The sequence below is a fragment of the Oncorhynchus mykiss genome, chromosome 19 (assembly GCF_013265735.2).
Source record: "Oncorhynchus mykiss isolate Arlee chromosome 19, USDA_OmykA_1.1, whole genome shotgun sequence".
Taxonomy (NCBI): Eukaryota; Metazoa; Chordata; class Actinopteri; order Salmoniformes; family Salmonidae; genus Oncorhynchus; species Oncorhynchus mykiss.
The window spans coordinates 62,248,727-62,275,291 of record NC_048583.1 but is presented as its reverse complement, the minus strand read 5'-3'; the positions used below and the strand labels follow the sequence as shown (position 1 = coordinate 62,275,291).

At 47.0% G+C, this 26,565-nt stretch overlaps 1 protein-coding gene across 1 annotated transcript; it reads right to left on the bottom strand.

Moving 5' to 3' along the window:
• Window positions 1–1,927: 1,927 nt before the first annotated feature.
• Window positions 1,928–26,565, bottom strand: l2hgdh (L-2-hydroxyglutarate dehydrogenase). The gene is made up of 10 exons (XM_036955320.1): window positions 26,477–26,565; window positions 16,699–16,814; window positions 16,268–16,419; window positions 15,202–15,333; window positions 14,562–14,724; window positions 14,416–14,450; window positions 14,079–14,246; window positions 12,324–12,481; window positions 10,685–10,816; window positions 1,928–5,223 (listed from the first exon to the last, which is right to left on the bottom strand). Exons 1-10 carry the CDS (start codon window positions 26,563–26,565, stop codon window positions 5,028–5,030), a joined length of 1,341 nt encoding a protein of 446 aa, XP_036811215.1. The 3' UTR covers window positions 1,928–5,027.

Below are 26,565 nucleotides of genomic sequence, written 5' to 3'. Positions count from 1 at the left end.
AATACCTAGTCAGTTGTAAAGGGAAAGATGGGGATACCTAGTCAGTTGTACAGGGAAAGGGGGGGATACCTAGTCAGTTGTACAGGGAAAGGGGGGGGATACCTAGTCAGTTGTACAGGGAAAGGGGGGGGATACCTAGTCAGTTGTACAGGGAAAGGGGGGGGCTACCTAGTCAGTTGTACAGGGAAAGGGGGGGATACCTAGTCAGTTGTACAGGGAAAGGGGGGATACCTAGTCAGTTGTACAGGGAAAGGGGGGATACCTAGTCAGTTGTACAGGGAAAGGGGGGGGGGGTTACATAGTCAGTTGTACAGGGAAAGGGGGGATACCTAGTCAGTTGTACAGGGAAAGGGGGGGATACCTAGTCAGTTGTACAGGGAAAGGGGGGGATACCTAGTCAGTTGTACAGGGAAAGGGGGGATACCTAGTCAGTTGTACAGGGAAAGGGGGGATACCTAGTCAGTTGTACAGGGAAAGGGGGGGATACCTAGTCAGTTGTACAGGGAAAGGGGGGGATACCTAGTCAGTTGTACAGGGAAAGGGGGGGATACCTAGTCAGTTGTACAACTGAATGCTTTCTTCCGCATTTAACCCAACCCCTCTGAATCAGAGAGGTGCGGGAGTTGATAACAGTTGCTATGAAGCCAAACTTACTGAAGCATATATCACTCTTTGGCCAAACCCTTTGTGTTGGCACAGATTCACTACTCACCCTTGACCCGTCCTCTATTTCACTGCCTCAGCATACGACACCTTCTGCACTACTCTGACCACCTCCACCTGCCTCTCTTGCATCGTACACTTCTGATCCCCAGCAACATGGGCAACCCGTACAGTTGACATGACTTTGTCAGCTAAAAACTCAGACTCAAAAAGGACAGACAGTGACTGCTGTTTCACCACCGGGTCTGCGTGGCACCAAACGGCAGGCGCCACAAACACTTCAATTTCTCCACCTGCACACGTAAAGCTACCTCGGGAATCACTCCTTTCCAATGGTGCTCTATTCCTAAATACAAAGCAAGAAAATGATCTTGACCCAAGGTTGTGTGACACGGACTGCCCGCTCCCTCTGGTCGGAAGAAACACAAAACAAATACCACCAATCCACTACAGGTTACTTAAACTCCTTCCCCACCCACCCTGAAACCACATATGGATCCACCAAAAGGTCAAGGATCCACTTTCCACAAAAATGAAACTTCTACTGGAACAGATTCTTCTTTATCATGGCCCATGGACGGCAGGCTAGGACTCCGAGCTCTTTTCCACACCTTATCTCGCCCTCATTCACTTCCATTTCACCTCCAGAACTCCGTCTGGCACGCGGGTCACTCCGTTTGTGCTCGGCATGAATCTTCTTCGACACGCCATCTCAATCCTCTTCTTCCCCCCCCCCCCTCCACCCATTCCTCCTCCCTCTATTCTCTCTCAGAAATCCACCTCTGTTACCCTGTCCCAATATTCCTCTTTTTCCTCCCCCCATTCCTCCTCCCTCAGAAATCCACCTCTGTTACCCTGTCCCAATATTCCTATTTTTCCTCCCCCCATTCCTCCTCCCTCAGAAATCCACCTTTGTACCCCTGTCCCAACCCCCTCCGACTTCTTTCTCCTCCCCCCTCAGAAATCCACCTGTTTCCCTGTCCCAATATTCCTCTTCTTCTGACATTGCTGGTCATCCCCAATACATGTCTCAAGGCTCAAAAATCATTCTTTAACTTGCTCTTCCCCTTCATCTACACTGATTTAGGTGATTTTAACAGGTGACATCAATAAGGAATCATAGCTTTCACCTGGATTCACCTGGTCAGTCTATGTCATGGAAAGAGGTGTTCCTAATGTTTTGTACACTATGTAATTCTTACAACCAAGTCATTATCTTTATCCTGCATATTCGTACAAGATTCCCAATATACTGCACCAACAATAATGGGAAAAGTCATTTATTTAAAATACATAGAATTTCTGTAATAAACTTTTGTCTCTGGAGTTGTACACCTCACACATCACACATCTCAAAATGAGAGAATTATAATTCGTAGACAAATTCATTAAACCGTTTCATATCATCTCAGTAAAGAGGCTAACAAAATCACACCGTTTTTCAAAAACAATCACTGTCAAAGAATGTGACTGCGGCAAAATGAAAAATGGCAGTATTCTTACCGCAAAACTTTGATAAATATTTTCAGTTTATTATAAAATAAATGGTTTTAAACATCCTAAAATCAGTGCGTAAAAAAAAAAAAAAAAATCAGAAAGCAGAAATGGTGGAGAACACAAACATATTTTTAGCGCTCCTGTACATTGTCATTATCCAAAACCAAAGCAATGAGAGGGATCACATGAGAATACAGGACCACAGTGGAGCAGGTCTTTAATTTAGAACATTCTTGGTGAATTCTTGGCATCATCTGTGCAACCAACTCATTTTTGGTGCATCCAACTACATTTCAAACGTTTAAGGGGTCGGTATAAAAGCTATTTCTACGGAGATTCTCCATTTTATTTGCTTTTTAGTCCAAGATTAGATTTAATCTGTGTCTGGAAAACTGGTCCTCGGTAGCATGGACATGGGTTGAACGGCGCGAACACGGTTACTGAGATTTACTGGCCAAAACCACTCATTTCCCCCCGGATAAATAACTGTGAGAACCCGATAAATTATAATACATTATTTATATGAACAGCATGCGGTGAAATGGAAGTGTTAAATTATATGCGATGTCTAAATGTGTCTTCTCTACGGCCTCTGTCCCCACCCTGCTCGTTGATTCATCCATCATGCAGCCCTGCTCAGTCTGGAACGCAGTCCACAGTGCACGTAGACCTATCATCCACATTCATCCATCATGCAGCCCTGCTCAGTCTGGAACGCAGTCCACAGTGCACGTAGACCTATCATCCACATCGTTTGAAAGAGTGATGGCGGTAGACTATAGCCGTTATTTATTCAGACCCAGAACCCTTCAATCTTCGTGAAGAGAAGTGAAAGCCTTCTGCATCGAATTCTAGTCCTATATTATTCAAGGATGTCATTAGAATGATTTAGGACACGAAACATTTCATTTAACTGTTGAAAACCAGGTAAGGAATGAAGCAACAATAGAGAGAGGACGTAGGCTAATGACATAAGGGGGAAATATGAAAGCTCCATATGCGTCAGCCTACTAATTATGCAAATAGGCACTATTATATTTCAAAATTATAAATCGAAATCGCTAGCCTATACTTGTAACTTTGTAGGCCGCATGTGCTGCACCAGAATCGCATGTTCTCTCTCCCTGCTTATCATGGGTCGAAGGATGTATGTAATTCTAGTCCATTTAATATAATACAGTACAGTAATACAGTTCACACTCAAAACATATTAGCCAACTGGAGCTAGTTTTATTTACCCAAGAGAGCATATAGCTAGCTTCATCTATAGCTCCATCTATGGGAATTTATGTTTTTCTGTCATGTGTAATGTGCAGTAGCCTATATGATATATCTATTGGAAAACAGCACAATTATTTGGGCTTTTTGGGGGATTGGGCTCATTAAATGTCTTTAATGTAGGACCCATCAGGCTTGAATTTTCTTAATATTTTAGTTAATTTTTGGGTATTTTACCCCCATTTTCTCCCCAATTGCGATCTTGTCTCATCGCTGCAACTCTCCAACGAGCTTGGGAGAGGCGAAGGTCGAGTCATACGTCCTCCGAAACAGGAAGCGCAGCTTGGTGGGTCATAACTGCTTAGCCCGGAAGCCAGCTGCACCAATGTGTCGGAGGAAACACCATTGAACTGACAACTGAAGTCAGCCTGCAGGCACCCGGCCCACCACAAGGAGTCGTAAGATCGCAATGATTCAAGTAAACCCCCCCCCCCCCCTTTCCAAACCCTCCCCTAACCCGGACGACGATGGGCCAATTGTGCACCTCCCTATGGGACTCCTGGTCGCGGCCGGTTGTGACAGCCTGAGATCGAACCAGGGTCTGTAGTGACGCCTCGAGCACTGCGATGCAGTACCTTAGACCGCTGCGTCACTCAGGAGGGCCCCAGGGTTGAATTTTCTATCAAAGCTCTATTCAAAACCAGACATGGACCTACTTATATGCTTTATAATGCTTTTGAATGACACTTCCGGTTTTGATGGGAAATACCGGGTTACCACGGAGAAAAGTGATTTATTCTCGGGACGGAACATGTAAAACACTGGGAAAATATTCAACCCCAGTCTAGGCCCTTTGCTTCTTAAGGGATCCTATAGACCACAATTACCCTCTAATCTTCTCATCTACAATGCATTCAGAAAGCATTCAGAAAGTATTTCTAAAAACGTGTTTTCGTTTTGTCATTATAAGGTATTGTGTGTGTTGAGGGAAATAAGGCTGTAACGTAACCAAATTTAGGGTGGGGTGGGGGGGAAAATCAAGGTGTCTGAATATTTTCCGAACGCACTTTACATGCTCTGTTCAGTACATGCTGCTCTGTCTACTCCATTCTGGCCTGACCACTCTGCTGTCGGGTTGCAAATTCCAGTAACCTTTACAAACCTCCCGAGTTTTCCAGAAATCCCTGTTGGATTATTCCTGCAATTAAGGAGGAACTAAGCAGATAATCCTGGAATCCTCCAATCTGGATTTCTGGAAAACCTGGGAATTTTGGAAAGTTAGCGGATTTTTTGTAACCTCACTCTGCTGACGCAGATGCTGGACCAGTGAGCAGTAGTTAACAGATTGGATGGATCATTTCCTGGTGAAGTTGCCCCTTGGCGCAGATCCAGGATCAGCTTACACTCACCCCCACTCCAAACTAACCATTGGGGAAAATGCAGAACTGACCTGAGATCAGCATCATCAACACTTCACTATATCACTAGATGTGATATAATGTTGTTACTTCCTTCCACTGGGGAAGTGTAAGTACGCCCCAAATGCCACCCTATTCCCTGTGGGCTCTGGTCAAAAGTTGTGCGCAGAACTCAAAAAGTAGGGAATGGGATGCCATTTGGTAAGCATCCGAAGAGCGCCTCTAGAGTTTTTAGAGGCTGAAACGTCTCTCCACCTCGTCTGCTACCATCTCTGCTATGGCCAGGGAAGAGGTGGCGGCGGGCGAGGGAGCGTTGCGTACATGGAGGACCCTGCTGCCCACATCCCCGACACCAACGTCAAACACAAAGTCATCTACCAGGTTCCCATCGCGGTCCAGAGCCTGGGCCCTCACCCCTGCTGGACCCCTGCAACAGACAAAACACACACAACACTGTTATGTCATATTTCCACTATGGACTTGCGCCAGTGTTTCACCAACAAACAAAAAAGGCCCAGACCACCACAGCCGTGACCCCAGTGACTCACTGGGCCGTGACCCCAGTGCCCCAGTGGGCCGTGACCCCAGTGCCCCACTGGGCCGTGACCCCAGTGCCCCAGTGACTCACTGGGCCGTGACCCCAGTGCCCCAGTGCCCCACTGGGGCACCGTGACCCCAGTGCCCCACTGGGGCACCGTGACCCCAGTGCCCCACTGGGGCACCGTGACCCCAGTGACCCACTGGGGCACCGTGACCCCAGTGACCCACTGGGGCACCGTGACCCCAGTGACCCACTGGGGCACCGTGACCTCAGTGACCCACTGGGGCACCGTGACCTCAGTGACCCACTGGGGCACCGTGACCCCAGTGCCCCACTGGGGCACCGTGACCCCAGTGCCCCACTGGGGCACCGTGACCCCAGTGCCCCACTGGGGCACCGTGACCCCAGTGCCCCACTGGGGCACCGTGACCCCAGTGCCCCACTGGGGCACCGTGACCTCAGTGCCCCACTGGGCCACCGTGACCTCAGTGCCCCAGTGACCCACTGGGCCACCGTGACCTCAGTGCCCCAGTGACCCACTGGGGCACCGTGACCTCAGTGCCCCACTGGGGCACCGTGACCTCAGTGACCCACTGGGGCACCGTGACCTCAGTGACCCACTGGGGCACCGTGACCTCAGTGACCCACTGGGGCACCGTGACCTCAGTGACCCACTGGGGCACCGTGACCTCAGTGACCCACTGGGGCACCGTGACCTCAGTGACCCACTGGGGCACCGTGACCTCAGTGCCCCACTGGGGCACCGTGACCTCAGTGCCCCACTGGGGCACCGTGACCTCAGTGACCCACTGGGGCACCGTGACCTCAGTGACCCACTGGGGCACCGTGACCTCAGTGACCCACTGGGGCACCGTGACCTCAGTGACCCACTGGGGCACCGTGACCTCAGTGACCCAGTGCCCCACTGGGCCACCGTGACCTCAGTGCCCCAGTGACCCACCGTGACCTCAGTGCCCCAGTGACCCACTGGGCCACCGTGACCTCAGTGCCCCAGTGACCCACTGGGCCACCGTGACCTCAGTGCCCCACTGGGCCACCGTGACCTCAGTGCCCCAGTGACCCACTGGGCCGTGACCTCAGTGCCCCAGTGACCCACTGGGCCGTGACCTCAGTGCCCCAGTGACCCACTGGGCCGTGACCTCAGTGCCCCAGTGACCCACTGGGCCGTGACCTCAGTGCCCCAGTGACCCACTGGGCCGTGACCTCAGTGCCCCAGTGACCCACTGGGCCACTGGGCCGGCATTTACATAACGACTAACTGTGAAACATGGGTTAACGCCTTCTCACAAAGAACTGTCTTGGTGCAAAGGTTGTTAATTCTGCTCTTCACAAGTCCTCAGTCAGCCCTACCTGCAGGGCATTCAGAAAGTATTCAGACCCCGTTCCTTTGTACACATTTTGATACGTTACAGCCTTATTCTAAAATTGATACCATTCTCCCCCCCCCCCTCCATCAATCTACACACAATACCTCATAACGACAAAGCGAAAACAGGTTTAGACATTTTTGCAAGTTCATTAAATATAAAAGCATACCTTATTTACATAAGTATTCAGACCTTTTGCTATGAGACTCGAAATTGAGCTCAGGTGCGTCCTGTTTTCATTGATCATCCTTGAGATGTTTCTACAACTTGATTGGAGTCCACCGGTGGTAAATTCAATTGATTGGACATGATTTGGAAAGGCACACCCCTGTCTATATAAGGTCCCACAGTTGACGGTGCATGTCGGAGCAAAAACCAAGACATGAGGTCAAATTAAATTGTCCGAAGACCTCCGAGACAGGATTGTGTCAAGGCACAGATCTGGGGAAGGGTACCAAAAAATGTCTGCAGCATTAAAGGTCCCCAAGAACACAGTGGCCTCCATCATTCTTAAATGGAAGAATTTTGGAACTACCAAGACTCTTCCTAGAGCTGGCCGCCCAGACAAACTGAGCAATCGGGGGAGAAGGGTCTTGGTCAGGGAGGTGACCAAGAACCCGATGGTCACTCTGACAGAGCTCCAGAGTTCCTCTGTGGAGATGGGAGAACCTTCCAGAAGGAAAACCATCTCTGCAGCACTCCACCAATCAGGCCTTTATGGTAGAGTGGCCACTCCTCAGTAAAAGGCACATGACACCCCGCTTGGAGTTTGCCAAAAGGCACCTAAAGGACTATCAGACCATGAAGGAGGAACAAGATCCTCTGGAATCTCTGGATGCAACCAAGATTGAACTCTTTGGCCCGAATGCCAAGCGTCACTTCTGGAGGACATCTGGCACCATCCCTACGGTCAAGCATCATGCTGTGGGGATGTTTTTCAGCGTCAAGGACTGGGAGACTAGTCAGGATTGAGGGATCGATGAATGGAGCAAAGTACAGAGCGATCCTTGATTAAAAACCTGGGACAAGTAGTCTCTGAATCTCCTTGAGTGGCCCACCCAGCCAGACGAGAACCCGACCTGAAAATAGCTGTGCAGCGACACTCCCCATCCAACCTGACAGAGCTCGAGAGGCTCTGCAGAGAAGAATGACAGATATTCCCCTAATACAGGTGTGCCGAGCTTGTAGCGTCAAACCCAAGAAGACTCGAGGCTGTAATCGCTGCCAAAGGTACGTCAACAAAGTACTGAGTAAAGGGTCTGAATACTTATGTAAATGTGATAGTTTTTTTATTTTGAATAAATTAGCAAAAATGTCTAAACCCGTTTTTTTTGCTTTGTCATTACGGTGTATTGTGTGTAGATTGAGGGGAAAATACAATTTAAATCCATTTTAGAATAAACAAAATGTGGAAAAAGTTCAGGGGTCTGAATACTTTCCAAATGTACTGTAGATGGAAACGCAGATTCCCAAAAAATAACACTAGAGCCCACATTAACATAAATCACTGGCAACACACTAGTTCTGTAATGGGATCAAAAGCATTTCTGTACAAAAGGCTGTGGATAAAATGTTTATGGAAATCAGTTCATTCAATATTGGTCCTTCAAGCCGGATAGAAATAGCACAGAGAAGAATCTTATGAAAGGCTGCAATATGTCACAATGACCAATCACAAGCGACCAATGAAATTCACATAGAAAAGCGAGTTATAGATCTGTCATTCTCATCGAAAGCAAGTCTAACAAGCGGTAGATCTGTTCTATGTGAGCAATTTTTTTTTATGCTTCCTGGTTTTACTTTTGGTTTTGTACACCAGCTTCAAAAACATCTGAAAATACAACATTTTAGGTTATTTAAAATAGATTTCAAAGCAGGTTTAGATGGTACAATGATTATCTAGTTTTGTTTTGTCACACTGAAAGTAGGGGAACTATTCGAATTTTAGCAACCAGGAAATGGCGACACGATTTCTGCATAGTGCACATTTTAAGTTCAAAACAAACCCTTAGCCTCTATACTCCACAACCCAGGCACACCTTTCGATTCGGGGCCATAAATATTAACCGTGTCAGAGTAGGAGTGATGATTTTCTAGCCACCGAGCTTAAACATCTGCATTGCTTGCTGTTTGGGGTTTTAGGCTGGGTTTCCTGTACAGCACTTTGTGACATCAGCTGATGTAAAAAAAAAAATGCTTTTTATAAATAAATTTGATTGATTTAGGATCAGTTTGACCTTTCCGATCACAATGACAAGGTAACATGGAGAGGAGGACCTTGATCAATTCTCCGCAGCTTCTCAAATGTGGGCCTGTACAGTAGAATAACAAAACTACAACTACCAATCTCATCGCTGGTAGAATAATTGAAAATAGCAAAAGGCCAGATTGGAGTCCCTGAGGGTCATGCCCAAAGACCTTGAAGATACAAGGTGCCATGATTTGAGGTCAGAACACAAAGGAAAATGTTTTGCCACCAATACCGTCAACCAGGCTGAGAGCAGACTGCAGCACGGTGGACATAGTGGGAAACATCTGCCAAAAGGCTCAAAGCTAACACCACCGAAAGAAGGCACCTGCTACAGCAGGAAGTCAGCAAAATGGAGGAGAAACAGAGTAGGGTCAAAGTAGTGGGGGGGGGGGGGGGGGGGGGGGTTGAGAGCCTGGACAAGGTGGGAAACAACAGAGGAATCTCTCTTGGGGTGAGCTGTGGAGGATGGAGTCTGCCAGAATCCAGTTTCTGTTAAGATCCGTCTATGACACGCTCCCATCCCACGCTAACTTACATAGGGTGGGGCCTCGCTGCCCTCTCGGCTAACAAGCCTGGCACCACGGCGCATGTTTTAACATCCCGCACTTTCACCCTCTCGCCAAGGACACTCACAGATGGAGGCATGACCAAGTTGAGGGGAAACTGGACGACGTCATCGAGAAGGAGCGAAAAAAAAAGAGAACTCCCACCAAGAAAGGTCTCTGCATCAGCTTTGTCAGACCTTGGGGAGCAGCCCGTTTCAGGAAGGGACGGCATCCTGGAACAAGCCAGAACATGAGAGATGTGTGCTGACCTGAATAGACGGCTGTGCCCCCCCCCCCCCCCCCCCCCCCCCCCCCACTCCCGACATTGTTGTCAGCACTCTCCGTCCAGACATCATCATATGGAAAGAGAAAAAAAAATAAAAAATGGTGATGGTGGAATTCACAGTTCCCTGGGAAGGCAGGTACGAGGAGGCATACCAGCACAAGAAGGAGAATGCAAGAAGGAGTGTGCAATCCTGGCAGATGATGAGCGAGGCAAAGGGATGAAGTGTCTGAGTTTACCCAGTTGAAGTTGGCTGCCGGGGCTTCCCTGCCCTATCGAAAAGCAGGCTACTTTCTCCGCTCTGGGCATCAAAAAGGAAGAGACAGAAGATCTGTGGTTCAAGTACTGCTGAAAAGACACCAAGCTGGAAACCATCCACAGGAGGGCAGTGATTTGGCCAATCAGTGTGGACTCAGCATCTTTGAGGACGTTCCAGGTGAGGAGTTGAAACGTCTCAGTGATAGGTGGCCCTGGCTGATGACGTCTGTGTATCACAAACAGTGTCTCAGGTACTGAGATGCTTCATTACACCTGGAATTAACATTCAGAATCCGATGTACCTGAGGACGTCTGTGTATCAGTGTCTCAGGTACTGAGATGCTTCATTACACCTGGAATTAACATTCAGAATCCGATGTACCTGAGGACGTCTGTGTATCAGTGTCTCAGGTACTGAGATGCTTCATTACACCTGGAATTAACATTCAGAATCCGATGTACCTGAGGACGTCTGTGTATCAGTGTCTCAGGTACTGAGATGCTTCATTACACCTGGAATTAACATTCAGAATCCGATGTACCTGAGGACGTCTGTGTATCAGTGTCTCAGGTACTGAGATGCTTCATTACACCTGGAATTAACATTCAGAATCCGATGTACCTGAGGACGTCGCTTAGAGACAGCTCTGGGATGAACTTCTTTAAGATCTTGACCTGTGCTCCGATGAACACCCCTCTGTACATCTCTCCAACACCATACACTAGGTTATTCATCACCAGTTTCTGCAGACCTCTGGAACAGACAGAGAGAGAGAGAGAGACATTTTACAGAGAGATACAGAGAGAGAGAAACAGCAGAGATACATGTCTGCTTCGGTCTTCCAGCAGAGTCATTTATCAAGAGAAACAAGTCCAGAGGTTCCATGGAAATCTAAATTAACTTGGATACCAGTTGGATTTAGTCCTCATGGGGAACCTCCCTACTGGAATGGGAATGGAAAGGGGAACCTCCCTACTAGACTGGAATGTGGAACCTCCCTACTAGACTGGAATGTAAAGGGGAACCTCTACTAGACTGGAATGTAAAGGGGAACCTCTACTAGACTGGAATGTAAAGGGGAACCTCTACTAGACTGGAATGTAAAGGGGAACCTCTACTAGACTGGAATGTAAAGGGGAACCTCCCTACTAGACTGGAATGTAAAGGGGAACCTCCACTAGACTGGAATGTAAAGGGGAACTTCTACTAGACTGGAATGTAAAGGGGAACTTCTACTAGACTGGAATGTAAAGGGGAACCTCTACTAGACTGGAATGTAAAGGGGAACCTCCCTACCAGACTGGAATGAAAAGGGGAACCTCCCTACTAGACTGGAATGGAATGTAAAGGGGAACCTCCCTACTAGACTGGAATGGAATGTAAAGGGGAACCTCTACTTGACTGGAATGTAAAGGGGAACCTCTACTAGACTGGAATGTAAAGGGGAACTTCTACTAGACTGGAATGTAAAGGGGAACCTCTACTAGACTGGAATGTAAAGGGGAACCTCTACTAGACTGGAATGTAAAGGGGAACCTCCCTACTAGACTGGAATGAAAAGGGGAACCTCCCTACTAGACTGGAATGTAAAGGGGAACCTCCCTACTAGACTGGAATGTAAAGGGGAACCTCCCTACTAGACTGGAATGTAAAGGGGAACCTCCCTACTAGACTGGAATGTAAAGGGGAACCTCCCTACTAGACTGGAATGTAAAGGGGAACCTCCCTACTAGACTGGAATGTAAAGGGGAACCTCCCTACTAGACTGGAATGTAAAGGGGAACCTCCCTACTAGACTGGAATGTAAAGGGGAACCTCCCTACTAGACTGGAATGTAAAGGGGAACCTCCCTACTAGACTGGAATGTAAAGGGGAACCTCCCTACTAGACTGGAATGTAAAGGGGAACCTCTACTAGACTGGAATGTAAAGGGGAACCTCTACTAGACTGGAATGTAAAGGGGAACCTCTACTAGACTGGAATGTAAAGGGGAACCTCTACTAGACTGGAATGTAAAGGGGAACCTCCCTACTAGACTGGACTGTAAAGGGGAACCTCCCTACTAGACTGGAATGTAAAGGGGAACCTCCCTACTAGACTGGAATGGAATGTAAAGGGGAATCTCCCTATTGGACTGGAATGGGGAACCTCTCTACTAGACTGAAATGTCGAGGGGAACGATAAGTAAGAGATTATATTTAACCAACCTTCCCAATTTGACACCTAAATGACATAGCTTCCTAACTTCTAAGTACTATACCTGAATGAAAGTGCATCTCCAAAGTCCCGGGCATCGAAGTCGTACAGCTTGTATCCCTCTCGTTTAAAGGCCAGGACGGCGTTGGGACCCAGCCAAACACTGCCGTCCATCCGCGGGGTGAAGTGGACCCCCAGGAAGGGGAACCTAGGGTCAGGAACCTAGAGACATCCGTCTGTCAGTACAACAACCAGGAAGCTAGAGACATCCTTCTCTGTATTAGTGCATTTCTCTAACAGCACTTAACCATCTGACATTCCTTGAATCCCAAAATCAACCTTAGCCCTTCTAGCAAAGGCACTTGTGTAGACCAGTAAGAAAAATGCATGCACCCCCTGCTGAAAGTCAACTCTGGATATGAGCGTCTGCTAAATGACTAGAATGTAAATGTAAATCTTGTATAGGTGTGATAGGCCAGGTAGCTATAAAATTGTGACAATGCTATCAGCCTATCTAATCGTTTCAGATCTAAGTGCCGTTAGGGGCTAAAGGGTAGAGATACAAGGAGAAGATAGAGGACTTACGGGGTAGATGGTGTTCTAGAGGACTTATGGGGTAGACGGTGTTCTAGGGGGTAGACGGTGTTCTAGGGGGTAGACGGTGTTCTAGGGGGTAGACGGTGTTCTAGGGGACTTACGGGGTAGACGGTGTTCTAGAGGACTTACGGGGTAGACGGTGTTCTAGAGGACTTACGGGGTAGACGGTGTTCTAGAGGACTTACGGGGTAGACGGTGTTCTAGAGGAATTACGGGGTAGACGGTGTTCTAGGGGGTAGACGTGTTCTAGGGGGTAGACGTGTTCTAGGGGGTAGACGTGTTCTAGAGGAATTACGGGGTAGACGGTGTTCTAGAGGACTTACGGGGTAGACGGTGTTCTAGAGGAATTACGGGGTAGACGTGTTCTAGGGGGTAGACGTGTTCTAGGGGGTAGACGTGTTCTAGGGGGTAGACGTGTTCTAGGGGGTAGACGTGTTCTAGGGGGTAGACGTGTTCTAGGGGGTAGACGTGTTCTAGGGGGTAGACGTGTTCTAGGGGGTAGACAGTGTTCTAGGGGGTAGACGTGTTCTAGGGGGTAGACGTGTTCTAGGGGGTAGACAGTGTTCTAGGGGGTAGACAGTGTTCTAGGGGGTAGACAGTGTTCTAGGGGGTAGACAGTGTTCTAGAGGACTTACGGGGTAGACGGTGTTCTAGAGGACATACAGGGTAGATGGTGTTCTAGAGGACTTACGGGGTAGACGGTGTTCTAGAGGGTAGACGGTGTTCTAGGGGGTAGACGGTGTTCTAGGGGGTAGACGGTGTTCTAGGGGGTAGATGGTGTTCTAGAGGACTTACAGGGTAGACGTGTTCAACGTCTACCCAGTAAGACGGTGTTCTAGAGGACTTACGGGGTAGACAGCGTTCTAGAGGACATACAGGGTAGACGGTGTTCTAGAGGACATACAGGGTAGACGGTGTTCTAGAGGACTTACGGGGTAGACGGTGTTCTAGAGGACTTACGGGGTAGACAGTGTTCTAGAGGACTTACAGGGTAGACAGTGTTCTAGAGGACGTACGGGGTAGATGGTGTTCTAGAGGACGTACGGGGTAGACGGTGTTCTAGAGGGTAGACGGTGTTCTAGGGGGTAGACGGTGTTCTAGAGGACTTACGGGGTAGACGGTGTTCTAGAGGACTTACGGGGTAGACGGTGTTCTAGAGGACTTACGGGGTAGACGGTGTTCTAGAGGACTTACGGGGTAGACGGTGTTCTAGAGGACTTACGGGGTAGATGTTGCCCCGGACCAGGTAGTGTTTCTCAGGCTTCAGGACCAGGTAATCTCCTCTGAAGGGGACAATGCGAGGGTCTGGACTGCAGCCAGAGATCTGAGCGAGGCGGTCAGAGTACAGACCACCACAGGTCAGCACATACCGACACCTTACCTCCGTACCCTGAGGAGACCACACACACACGTTAGTTACAGCTTAAAAACAAAAACAAACAAAAAAACGTTTTCTGACAATTTAAAACACACACACACACACACACACACACACACACACACACACACACACACACACACACACACACACACACACACACACACACACACACGCCTACCTTTGAATCTCTGATAGCGATGGGATATTTCATTCCTGAAATGTTTTGAAGAAAAACAACAACATAAAAATACATTCACAAGTGCAATCCCACCTTTCATCAAATCTACGAGTGTTCTGAGGTGAGGAAAAGTATGGAACAGATACCGTCAGTGTTACCAGCGGGGCTTTCCTTCACCATGGCCATGTCACTGGCCTCATATTCAGTAACCACGGTCCCTCCTGCCTCCTGGAAGTCCTTGCCATACGCCAGTGACACCAGCCTCCAGTCCACGATGCCAGTGTAAGGAGAGTCCAGGGCCATCAGACCCTGAAAGGAAGAGTTTAACCATAAAGCCGTTTACCCTGGGACTGTGTTCCAAATGGCACCCTGTTCCCTATAAAAGAGCACTATTTTTCACCAGGGAATATGACGTAATTTCCAAAACCAGGCCATAAGTAGTGCTCTGTATAGGCAATAGGGTGTAATTTCAGACTCAATTCAGACTTGAATGCCATCTCATTCACACTCTCCGCCCTTCTCTCCCTCTCACCCTGCAGTAGGGCTCGCTCTCTCTCACTCTCTCACCCTGCAGTAGGGGTCTCTCTCTCTCACTCTCACCCTGCAGTAGGGGTCTCTCTCTCTCACTCTCACCCTGCAGTAGGGGTCTCTCTCACTCTCTCACCCTGCAGTAGGGCTCTCTCTCACTCTCTCACCCTGCAGTAGGGCTCTCTCTCACTCTCACACCCTGCAGTAGGGCTCTCTCTCACTCTCACCCTGCAGTAGGGCTCTCTCTCACTCTCTCACCCTGCAGTAGGGCTCTCTCTCTCGGATCCCCTTGGCGTCTATCATGGTGAGGTCACGCACGTTGTTCTTCTGTCCTCGCTCGTACAGCGCTTTGAGCCTGGGAATCTCCTCTCGCTCCACAGCGACGATCAGCTGCCAACACATATGCCAAGCCGTAGACATGACCAGCACATAGTTGTGTGATCAACTTTTTCATTTATTTTTCAAAGAACAACAGAAAACACCACAAAGGAGTCGGGAATGAATATACAGGAAGAGACCGTATTACACAGGAAGAGACCGTATTACACAGGAAGAGACCGTATTACACAGGAAGAGACCGTATTAGACAGGAAGAGACCGTATTAGACAGGAAGAGACCGTATTAGACAGGAAGAGACCGTATTATACAGTTCTATAAGTAAAAAATAAAATAAAAAAATTCCATTGTCACATATACCAGATAGAGGGGGTGAAATGTGTTGTTTTACAGGGTCAGTCATAGTAGTACAGCGACCCCTGGAGCAAATTAGGGTGAAGTGCTTTACTCAAGGGCACAGACAGATTTTTTCATCTGGTCGTCTCTGGGTGTTCGAACCAGTAACAGCCCAACGCGCTAACTGGCCCAACGCGCTAACTGGCCCAACGCCCTAACTGGCCCAACGCCCTAACTGGCCCAACGCTCTAACCGCTAGGCAAGAAGCCACGACCCTGGCCCAACGCTCTAACCGCTCGGCAAGAAGCCACGACCCTGTAAGCCAGTTGCTGCAGGTAAATACAATGAAATTAGACCATAAATACAAATCGCCCCCCCCCCCTCCCCCTCATGCACAAACTGTGAAACGATACTAGCAAATACTACGATGTTTTAACCTTAGTATAACCTTTTAACCATTATTCAACCTTGAGGTTAGAAACCTCCTTTTGCGAGGAGGGGGACCTGGATAGAAGATCATACTAAATTCAGCTACAATGACAATAGGCGCTTTAGGGAAAGAAAAAATACTAAACCACGGTAAACAACAACATCTACAGCCCTAAGGCCCAACCCAATGTTAATTAGATGTATTTATTTGAGAGAACTCACCTTTCCACACCTCTTATAGGGGAGTCCTTTCTTGTCCAGGTATTCGTAGGCCATAGTGGCCCCTTTGCCACAGAGACGGGCCTTCAGAGACCCGGGGGTATAGTAAATCCCACTGTGGATCACACCACTGTTGTGGCCGCTTTGGTGGATGGCTGAGGATGGGACACGGAACAGTGTTAATTCCCCAATAAGGTTGTAGGGAAAAGAAGCACAAAGAAGAACTGTGGTGATAACGTAAGAATGTGATTGGCTGACGGCTAAGACCAGGACAGAGTGGCACAATATAAACCTTTTTTTTCCCCCCTTGTGAAATGTTTTCCGTTTGGAACAGTGCAAAAAATGTTTTTGCAACGGTGTCCGACTAATGAATGCACCCCGGGCTAACAGGAACGTCAAGTTAGTGACCTCCTCCCTCCCTGCCCACCACTTACCCAGGTTCTTCTCCTTCTCCAGCAGAATGAAGCTAAGCGTGGGGTGTCTGAGGATGAGCTCTCTGGCTGAGGCCAGGCCCACGATGCCGCCACCCACCACAGCCACATCATACGTACTGCAACACAAAGGCATGTCATCAGGGGCAGGTTCATTAGTAGTCGGCTTTAAGGGACAGGTGAGGGTTCATTAGTAGTCAGCTATAAGGGGCAGGTGAGGGTTCATTAGTAGTCATCGTTAAGGGGCAGGTGAGGGTTCATTAGTAGTCAGCATTAAGGGGGAGGTGAGGGTTCATTAGTAGTCATCATTAAGAGACAGGTGAGGGTTCATTAGTAGTCGGCTTTAAGGGACAGGTGAGGGTTCATTAGTAGTCAGCATTAAGGGGGAGGTGAGGGTTCATTAGTAGTCATCGTTAAGGGGCAGGTGAGGGTTCATTAGTAGTCATCATTAAGAGACAGGTGAGGGTTCATTAGTAGTCGGCTTTAAGGGACAGGTGAGGGTTCATTAGTAGTCAGCTATAAGGGGCAGGTGAGGGTTCATTAGTAGTCATCGTTAAGGGGCAGGTGAGGGTTCATTAGTAGTCAGCATTAAGAGACAGGTGAGGGTTCATTAGTAGTCGGCTTTAAGGGACAGGTGAGGGTTCATTAGTAGTCATCATTAAGAGACAGGTGAGGGTTCATTAGTAGTCATCATTAAGAGACAGGTGAGGGTTCATTAGTAGTCATCATTAAGGGGGAGGTGAGGGTTCATTAGTAGTCAGCATTAAGAGACAGGTGAGGGTTCATTAGTAGTCATCATTAAGAGACAGGTGAGGGTTCATTAGTAGTCATCATTAAGGGGGAGGTGAGGGTTCATTAGTAGTCAGCATTAAGAGACAGGTGAGGGTTCATTAGTAGTCATCATTAAGGGGGAGGTGAGGGTTCATTAGTAGTCAGCATTAAGAGACAGGTGAGGGTTCATTAGTAGTCATCATTAAGAGACAGGTGAGGGTTCATTAGTAGTCATCGTTAAGGGGCAGGTGAGGGTTCATTAGTAGTCATCATTAAGAGACAGGTGAGGGTTCATTAGTAGTCAGCTTTAAGGGACAGGTGAGGGTTCATTAGTAGTCATCATTAAGGGGGAGGTGAGGGTTCATTAGTAGTCATCATTAAGGGGGAGGTGAGGGTTCATTAGTAGTCAGCATTAAGGGGGAGGTGAGGGTTCATTAGTAGTCAGCTTTAAGGGACAGGTGAGGGTTCATTAGTAGTCATCATTAAGGGGGAGGTGAGGGTTCATTAGTAGTCAGCATTAAGGGGGAGGTGAGGGTTCATTAGTAGTCAGCTTTAAGGGACAGGTGAGGGTTCATTAGTAGTCAGCATTAAGAGACAGGTGAGGGTTCATTAGTAGTCATCATTAAGAGACAGGTGAGGGTTCATTAGTAGTCATCATTAAGGGGCAGGTGAGGGTTCATTAGTAGTCAGCATTAAGAGACAGGTGAGGGTTCATTAGTAGTCAGCTTTAAGAGACAGGTGAGGGTTCATTAGTAGTCATCATTAAGGGGCAGGTGAGGGTTCATTAGTAGTCAGCATTAAGAGACAGGTGAAGGTTCATTAGTAGTCAGCATTAAGAGACAGGTGAGGGTTCATTAGTAGTCAGCTTTAAGGGACAGGTGAGGGTTCATTAGTAATCAGCATTAAGAGACAGGTGAGGGTTCATTAGTAGTCAGCATTAAGAGACAGGTGAAGGTTCATTAGTAGTCAGCATTAAGAGACAGGTGAAGGTTCATTAGTAGTCAGCTTTAAGGGACAGGTGAGGGTTCATTAGTAGTCAGCATTAAGAGACAGGTGAAGGTTCATTAGTAGTCGGCGTTAAGAGACAGGTGAGGGTTCATTAGTAGTCATCATTAAGGGGCAGGTTCATTAGTAGTCGGCGTTAAGGGACAGGTGAGGGTTCATTAGTAGTCATCATTAAGAGACAGGTGAGGGTTCATTAGTAGTCGGCGTTAAGAGACAGGTGAGGGTTCATTAGTAGTCATCATTAAGAGACAGGTGAGGGTTCATTAGTAGTCATCATTAAGGGGCAGGTGAGGGTTCATTAGTAGTCATCATTAAGGGGGAGGTGAGGGTTCATTAGTAGTCCTCGTTAAGGGGCAGGTGAGGGTTCATTAGTAGTCATCATTAAGAGACAGGTGAGGGTTCATTAGTAGTCATCATTAAGGGGCAGGTGAGGGTTCATTAGTAGTCAGCATTAAGAGACAGGTGAGGGTTCATTAGTAGTCATCATTAAGGGGCAGGTGAGGGTTCATTAGTAGTCAGCATTAAGAGACAGGTGAGGGTTCATTAGTAGTCAGCTTTAAGGGACAGGTGAGGGTTCATTAGTAGTCATCATTAAGGGGCAGGTGAGGGTTCATTAGTAGTCATCATTAAGGGGCAGGTGAGGGTTCATTAGTAGTCAGCATTAAGAGACAGGTGAGGGTTCATTAGTAGTCATCGTTAAGGGGCAGGTGAGGGTTCATTAGTAGTCATCATTAAGAGACAGGTGAGGGTTCATTAGTAGTCATCGTTAAGGGGCAGGTGAGGGTTCATTAGTAGTCATCATTAAGAGACAGGTGAGGGTTCATTAGTAGTCATCGTTAAGGGGCAGGTGAGGGTTCATTAGTAGTCATCGTTAAGAGACAGGTGAGGGTTCATTAGTAGTCATCGTTAAGGGGCAGGTGAGGGTTCATTAGTAGTCAGCATTAAGAGACAGGTGAGGGTTCATTAGTAGTCATCATTAAGAGACAGGTGAGGGTTCATTAGTAGTCAGCATTAAGGGACATTAACAGTCATCCCCTTTAATGCTTAGTGTCATCCAGGACACTGCACTACACCACTTTCAAATAGTTTCTACCATCAGGCTCACATCCTCATCGAATCGAGGAACTATCCAGTTAGAAACAGAATCCTACCCTGACCTAACATCGTAATAAAAAGGTCCATAAAGAAGTCATCACTTCGTATTCATACTAGTCAGACACTAAGTCACTTCAAGGTGACAGAGCTTGTATTCCTGAAGTTACAGACGTGGATACTAGTGATGTGGTTCCATGCTATTCAGGAGCGCCGTGGAGTGGATCCGTAGTACCCGGAAGTAAATTAGTGATTCATTGTAGCCATTGGCACTCTGTAGAGTTCCTATTTTTGTCGTGACATTCCTGGGTTACTCATTATACTAATAAAGTCAGATTTAAAAATGAACAAATATGACATCTTTTTTTTTTTTTTTTTAGGTCAAAGGGTACAAGATGGTGTACATATCTGGTTGTGTTGGTAAAAATCACTACGTATCCCATTGAGCCAATGGGAAACACCATTCACCTGACGACCGAGGTCAGCCTGCAGGCACCCAGCCCGCCACAAGGGGTGGCTAGAGTGCAATGAGTCAAGTAAAGCCAGCCCAGCCAAACGCTACCCTAACTACGCTGGGCCAATTGTGTGCCACCCTATGGGACTCCCGTTCATGGCCGGTTGTGATAAAGCCCGGGATCAAACCAGGGTCTGTAGTGACGCCTCTAGCACTACAGACTCTGTCGTAACCAGCCGCGGCCGGGAGGTCCGTGGGGCGACGCACAAATATGAATATATATAAATATAAAATATAATCTATGGAAACAGGTGAATTAACACTCCTCAGTTAACAGGCTCAAGCAAGCTAAAACCCACATGGAAGCAAAAACTAACTAGCAGAAATTGTTAACAAGTTAGATTTAAACACAGTTTGCTGTAGGCTACTATTTACTAGTTAACAAAAAAATATTTATGCCATAAAATATATTCACCCCACCCAGTATTGTAATGAAAACTTACCAGAAAGCATGTAGTCTTTGGCTCAGACAGTGTAGTAGTTTGGGCTCAACAGCATCTCATTAGTGAGCAAGATCTTGTGAATCAGCTGTATATTTGATGGAAGAATACACTGTGCATGCAGAGGGTTGCAATTCCATTGAATTGGGGGATAGTTTAACCAAAATATGCCACAAGACCTAGAATTGCCTTGTGTATCCCACAAAAAAGGTTATTTAAGCAAAATTCCCCAAATTCAAGGACTTAACGTCACACAAACAATTCCGACCCTTTGCAACCCTATTCACAACACACAGTGTGCCCTCAGGTCCCTATTCCACCACCTATCTACAGTACTAAATCCACGTGTATGTGTGTGTATAGTGCGTATGTGTGTGTGTGTGTGTGTGTGTGTGTGGTGTGTGTGTGTCTATGTTTGTGTTGCTTCACAGTCCCCGCTGTTCCAGAAGGTGTTTTTGATCTGTTTTTTAAAATCTAATTTTACTGCTTGCGTCAGTTACTTGATGTGGAATAGAGTTCCATGTTGTCATGGTTCTCTGTAGTACTGTGTGCTTCCCATAGCCTGTTCTGGACCTTGGAGACTGTGAAGAGACCTCTGGTGGCATGACTTGTGGGGTATGTATGGGTGTCCGAGCTGTGTGCCCCGTAGTTCAGACAGACAGCTCGGTGCATTCAACATGTCAATACCTCTCATAAATAAAAGTAGTGATGAAGTCAATCTCTCCTCTTTCAGCCAGGAGAGATTGACATGCATATTATTAATATTAGCTCTCTGTGTACATCCAAGGGGCAGCCATGTTGTCCTGTTCCGGCCTGTAGGACCTGCCTTGTTGATAGTGTTGTTAAGAAGGTAGAAACTAGGGCCTGTAGGACCTGCCTTGTTGATAGTGCTGTTAAGAAGGTAGAAACTAGGACCTGCCTTGTTGATAGTGCTGTTAAGAAGGTAGAAACTAGGGCCTGTAGGATCTGCCTTGTTGATAGTGTTGTTAAGAAGGTAGAAACTAGGGCCTGTAGGACCTGCCTTGTTGATAGTGTTGTTAAGAAGGTAGAAACTAGGGCCTGTAGGACCTGCCTTGTTGATAGTGTTGTTAAGAAGGTAGAAACTAGGGCCTGTAGGACCTGCCTTGTTGATAGTGCTGTTAAGAAGGTAGAAACTAGGGCCTGTAGGACCTGCCTTGTTGATAGTGTGGTCTAGAAGGTAGAAACTAGGGCCTGTAGGACCTGCCTTGTTGATAGTGTTGTTAAGAAGGTAGAAACTAGGGCCTGTAGGACCTGCCTTGTTGATAGTGTTGTTAAGAAGGTAGAAACTAGGGCCTGTAGGACCTGCCTTGTTGATAGTGTTGTTAAGAAGGTAGAAACTAGGGCCTGTAGGACCTGCCTTGTTGATAGTGTTGTTAAGAAGGTAGAAACTAGGGCCTGTAGGACCTGCCTTGTTGATAGTGTTGTTAAGAAGGTAGAAACTAGGGCCTGTAGGACCTGCCTTGTTGATAGTGTTGATAAGAAGGTATAAACTAGAGCCTGTAGGACCTGCCTTGTTGATAGTGCTGTTAAGAAGGTAGAAACTAGGGCCTGTAGGACCTGCCTTGTTGATAGTGTTGTTAAGAAGGAAGAAACTAGGGCCTGTAGGACCTGCCTTGTTGATAGTGTTGTTAAGAAGGTAGAAACTAGGGCCTGTAGGACCTGCCTTGTTGATAGTGTTGTTAAGAAGGTAGAAACTAGGGACTGTAGGACCTGCCTTGTTGATAGTGTTGTTAAGAAGGTAGAAACTAGGGCCTGTAGGACCTGCCTTGTTGATAGTGTTGTTAAGAAGGTAGAAACTAGGGCCTGTAGGACCTGCCTTGTTGATAATGTTGTTAAGAAGGTAGAAACTAGGGCCTGTAGGACCTGCCTTGTTGATAGTGTTGTTAAGAAGGTAGAAACTAGGGCCTGTAGGACCTGCCTTGTTGATAATGTTGTTAAGAAGGTAGAAACTAGGGCCTGTAGGACCTGCCTTGTTGATAGTGTTGTTAAGAAGGTAGAAACTAGGGCCTGTAGAACCTGCCTTGTTGATAGTGTTGTTAAGAAGGTAGAAACTAGGGCCTGTAGGACCTGCCTTGTTGATAATGTTGTTAAGAAGGTAGAAACTAGGGCCTGTAGGACCTGCCTTGTTGATAGTGTTGTTAAGAAGGTAGAAACTAGGGCCTGTAGGACCTGCCTTGTTGATAATGTTGTTAAGAAGGTAGAAACTAGGGCCTGTAGGACCTGCCTTGTTGATAATGTTGTTAAGAAGGTAGAAACTAGGGCCTGTAGGACCTGCCTTGTTGATAATGTTGTTAAGAAGGTAGAGCAGCGCTTTATTATGGACAAACTTCTCCCCATCTTAGCAACTGTTGTATCAACATGTTTTGACCATGACAGTTTACAATCCAGGGTTACTCCAAGCAGTTTGGTCACCTCAACTGGCTCAATTTCCATGTTATTTATTACAAGATTTAGTTGAGGTTTAGGGTTTAGTGAGTGTTTAGTTCCAAATACAATATTTTTAGTTTTATAAATGTTTAGGGATAACTTATTCCTTGCCAGCCACTCTGAAACTAACTGCAGCTCTTTGTTAAGTGTTGCAGTCATTTCAGTCGCTGTGGTAGCTGACGTGTATAGTGTTGAGTCATCCCCATATATAGACACTCTGGATTTACTCAGTCAGTGGCATGTTGTTAGTAAAGTTCCTCAGTGTACACATCAACAATAAACATGGTCCAAACACACCAAGGCAGTCATGAAGAGGGCACGACAACACCTATACCCCCTCAGGAGACTGAAAAGATTTGGCATGGGTCAGATCTTCAGATCCTCAAAAGATATACAGCTGCACCATCGAGAGCATGGTTGCATCACCGCCTGGTATGGCAACTGCTCGGCATCCGACCGCAAGGCACTACAGAGGGTAGCGCATACGGCCCAGTACATCACCGGGGCTCAGCTTCCTGCCATCCAGGACCTCTATACCAGGCGGTGTCAGAGGAAGGCCCTAAAAAGTCATATATACCCCCAGCATATTTGATTTGATATATATATAGCCTCCCTATTGTTATTCTACTGCTGCTCTTTAATTATTTGTTACTTATCTATTTTTTTTACTTGACACTTATTTTTCTTAAAACTGCATTGTTGGTTAAGGGCTTGAAAGTTAGCATTTCACTGTAAGGTCTACACTTGTTGTATTCGGGGGTATGTGACAAAACATTTGATTGTTAGTCTATATCAATTCCCCATTACATATATCACCAGTATTACCATGGCAAGGTGACTAGGAATATGGTTGAATACAAACAGTGTAGTTATTCCCTCCGTAAGGCAAAAGAACAGGCAAAATGTCAGTACAGAGACAAAAGTGGAGTCGGAATTCAACAGCTCAGACATGAGACGTATGTGGCAGGGTCTACAGTCCCAAGGACTGTGGGCTCTTGTTCTCTGTGGCCGTCGTGAACAAGACATTTTAAGCGAGTTAGCCCTCGCAAGGCTACCGGCCCAGACGGAATCCCTAGCCGCGTCCTCAGAGCATGCGCAGACCAGCTGTCTGGAGTGTTTACGGACATATTCAATCTCTCCCTATCCCAGTCTATTGTCCCCACGTTTCAAGATGTCCACCATTGTTCCTGTACCCAAGAAAGCAAAGGTAACTGAACTAAATGACTATCGCCCCGTAGCACTCACTTCTGTCATCATAAAGTGCTTTGAGAGGCTAGATAAGGAGCATATCACCTCTACCTTATCACACCCTAGACCCACTTCAGCTTGATTACCACCCCAATAGATCCACAGACGATGAAATCTCACTGCACACTGCCCTATCCCATCTGAACAAGAAGAATACCTATGTAAGAATGCTGTTCATTGACTACAGCTCAGCATTTAACACCATAGTACCCTCCAAGCTCATCATTAAGCTCAGGGCCCTGGACTTCCTAACAGCCCCCCCCCAGTTGGTGAAGGTCGGAAACAACACCTCCCTCTTTGCTGATCCTCAACACAGAGGCCCCACAAGGGTGCGTGCTCAGCCCACTCCTGTACTCCCTGTTCACCCATGACTGCGTGGCCACGCACGCCTCCAACTCAATCATCAAGTTTGTAGAAGACACAACAGTGGTAGGCTTCGATGGGGCCGCAGTGGAGAAGGTGGACGCCACTGCCCATTTGAATTGGTCCACCCACACAGGCAGTGTGGCGACGAAGACGCAACAGAGCCTCTTCAACCTCAGGAGGCTGAAGAAATTCAGCTTGAGCCCTAAGACCCTCACAACCTTTTACAGATGAACAATTGAGAGCATCCTGTCGGGCTGTAATCACCAACCTGGTACGGCAACTGCACCGCCCGCAACCGCACGTCTCTCCAACGGCTGGTGTGGTCTGCCCAACGCATTGCCTGGAGCACACTGCCTGCCCCCCAGGACACCTACAGCACCCGATGCCACAGGAATGCTAAAAAGATCATCAAGGACATCAACCACCCGAGCCACGGGCTGTTCACCCCGTTACCATCCAAAAGGTGAGGTCAGTACAGGTGCATCAAAGCTGGGACAGAGAGACTGGACAAAAGCTTCTATCTGAAGGCCATTAGACTATTAAATAGCCATCACTAGCCGGTTACCACCCGGCTACTCAACCCTGCACATTAGAGGCTGCTGCCCTATAGACATGGAATCACTGTCCACTTTAATAATGTGTATTGTTGTGAATTGTTAGATATTACTGCACTGTTGGAGCTAGGAATGCAAGCGTTTCGTTACACCGGCAATAACATCGCATGTGACCAATGACATTTTATTAGATTTGATGAAAACCATAACTAGCACGCAGATTGGTAGAAATTGTAAGAAATTGACATTCAACATGAGAAAGGTTGCTGATTCCTCGTGTTGCCTTTTACCGGCAACATCAGGAGAGGAATGGCAAATCTGCAAAAGTCAGCAGGAAGGAGTGGGAGGAGAATAGTTGGGTCAGGTTAATGTTTTTTTTTCCTTCTGGTTATCTAGATCTCTGGTGCCTTTGCGAGGCATTTGTCTTATTTCATCAAATGGTAAGAGTCAGACAAGCTCAATGCGTTTTGTTGATTTTATTAAAACACATAGGGTGTGTCTATCGATTGGTCGAAAGAACTGACGACTTTCAGTTGACCAAGATTTTTTTTGTCGTTGTTGTAGACAGCCCTACTGTTTGCAAAGGTGTCAGGAGCTTGCAGGGATTTGTAGTCTTGCATTCTGTCTACTTTGATGCTAATTAGCATTTTCGAAACAAAGTAAAGAGCCAAATGTATTGATTAAAGTCACCTTGTTCGAGAGAGATTTACAAGGTTATCAAAACGTTAAGCCAGGGTAAACCTACACGAAACACCCCTTATTTTAAGTGTTTCTAAAACTCACAATGGGGAAAAATGTATTGTGGAAAAACGATTGGAACCATTTCCCTGTTTGACCGCTAGGTTTTATGGGTATTATGACACCTCCACTGTGGGACTCTAGTGTATAGAGACCAATCACTGCAGCTGTTCACTCCATGTTAGTGGGCAAATGTACATTATCAAATCAAAACACAGCCTTCATTTACGTTGTGACGCACGGATGTTCCAAACTCCGTTTTTAGACGAGACTGACTTTATGACCAAAGTTGTCCTATTTACATTTTATTGTCAACTTTGACAATCGAATAACTGTCTCCGACTCATATCGATGCCACATATGCCGTTTTCAAAGGGATTCGTTGGTCTTTTAAAAGGCAGCCATTCTTTATTTAATTAAACTTAAATATAGAGCCTGTCGCCGGCGAACATACCGGCTGTGCACATCAAGCCCAGATCATAGTCTCGTTAGTGGAGATCCATAAAGCCCACTGGCAGTTGCCTAGGCTAGACAATTTGGTACTTTCCCACCTCTGCACACACACTCACCCGTGTCTCTCCACTCACCCGTGTCTCTCCACTCACCTGTGTATTCTAGCTGTTCTGCATGTCGTGGACTTTGGCACCGTTGCAAATAAGGCAGCAAATGACGCGCTGTTTAGTGTCCGTATCAT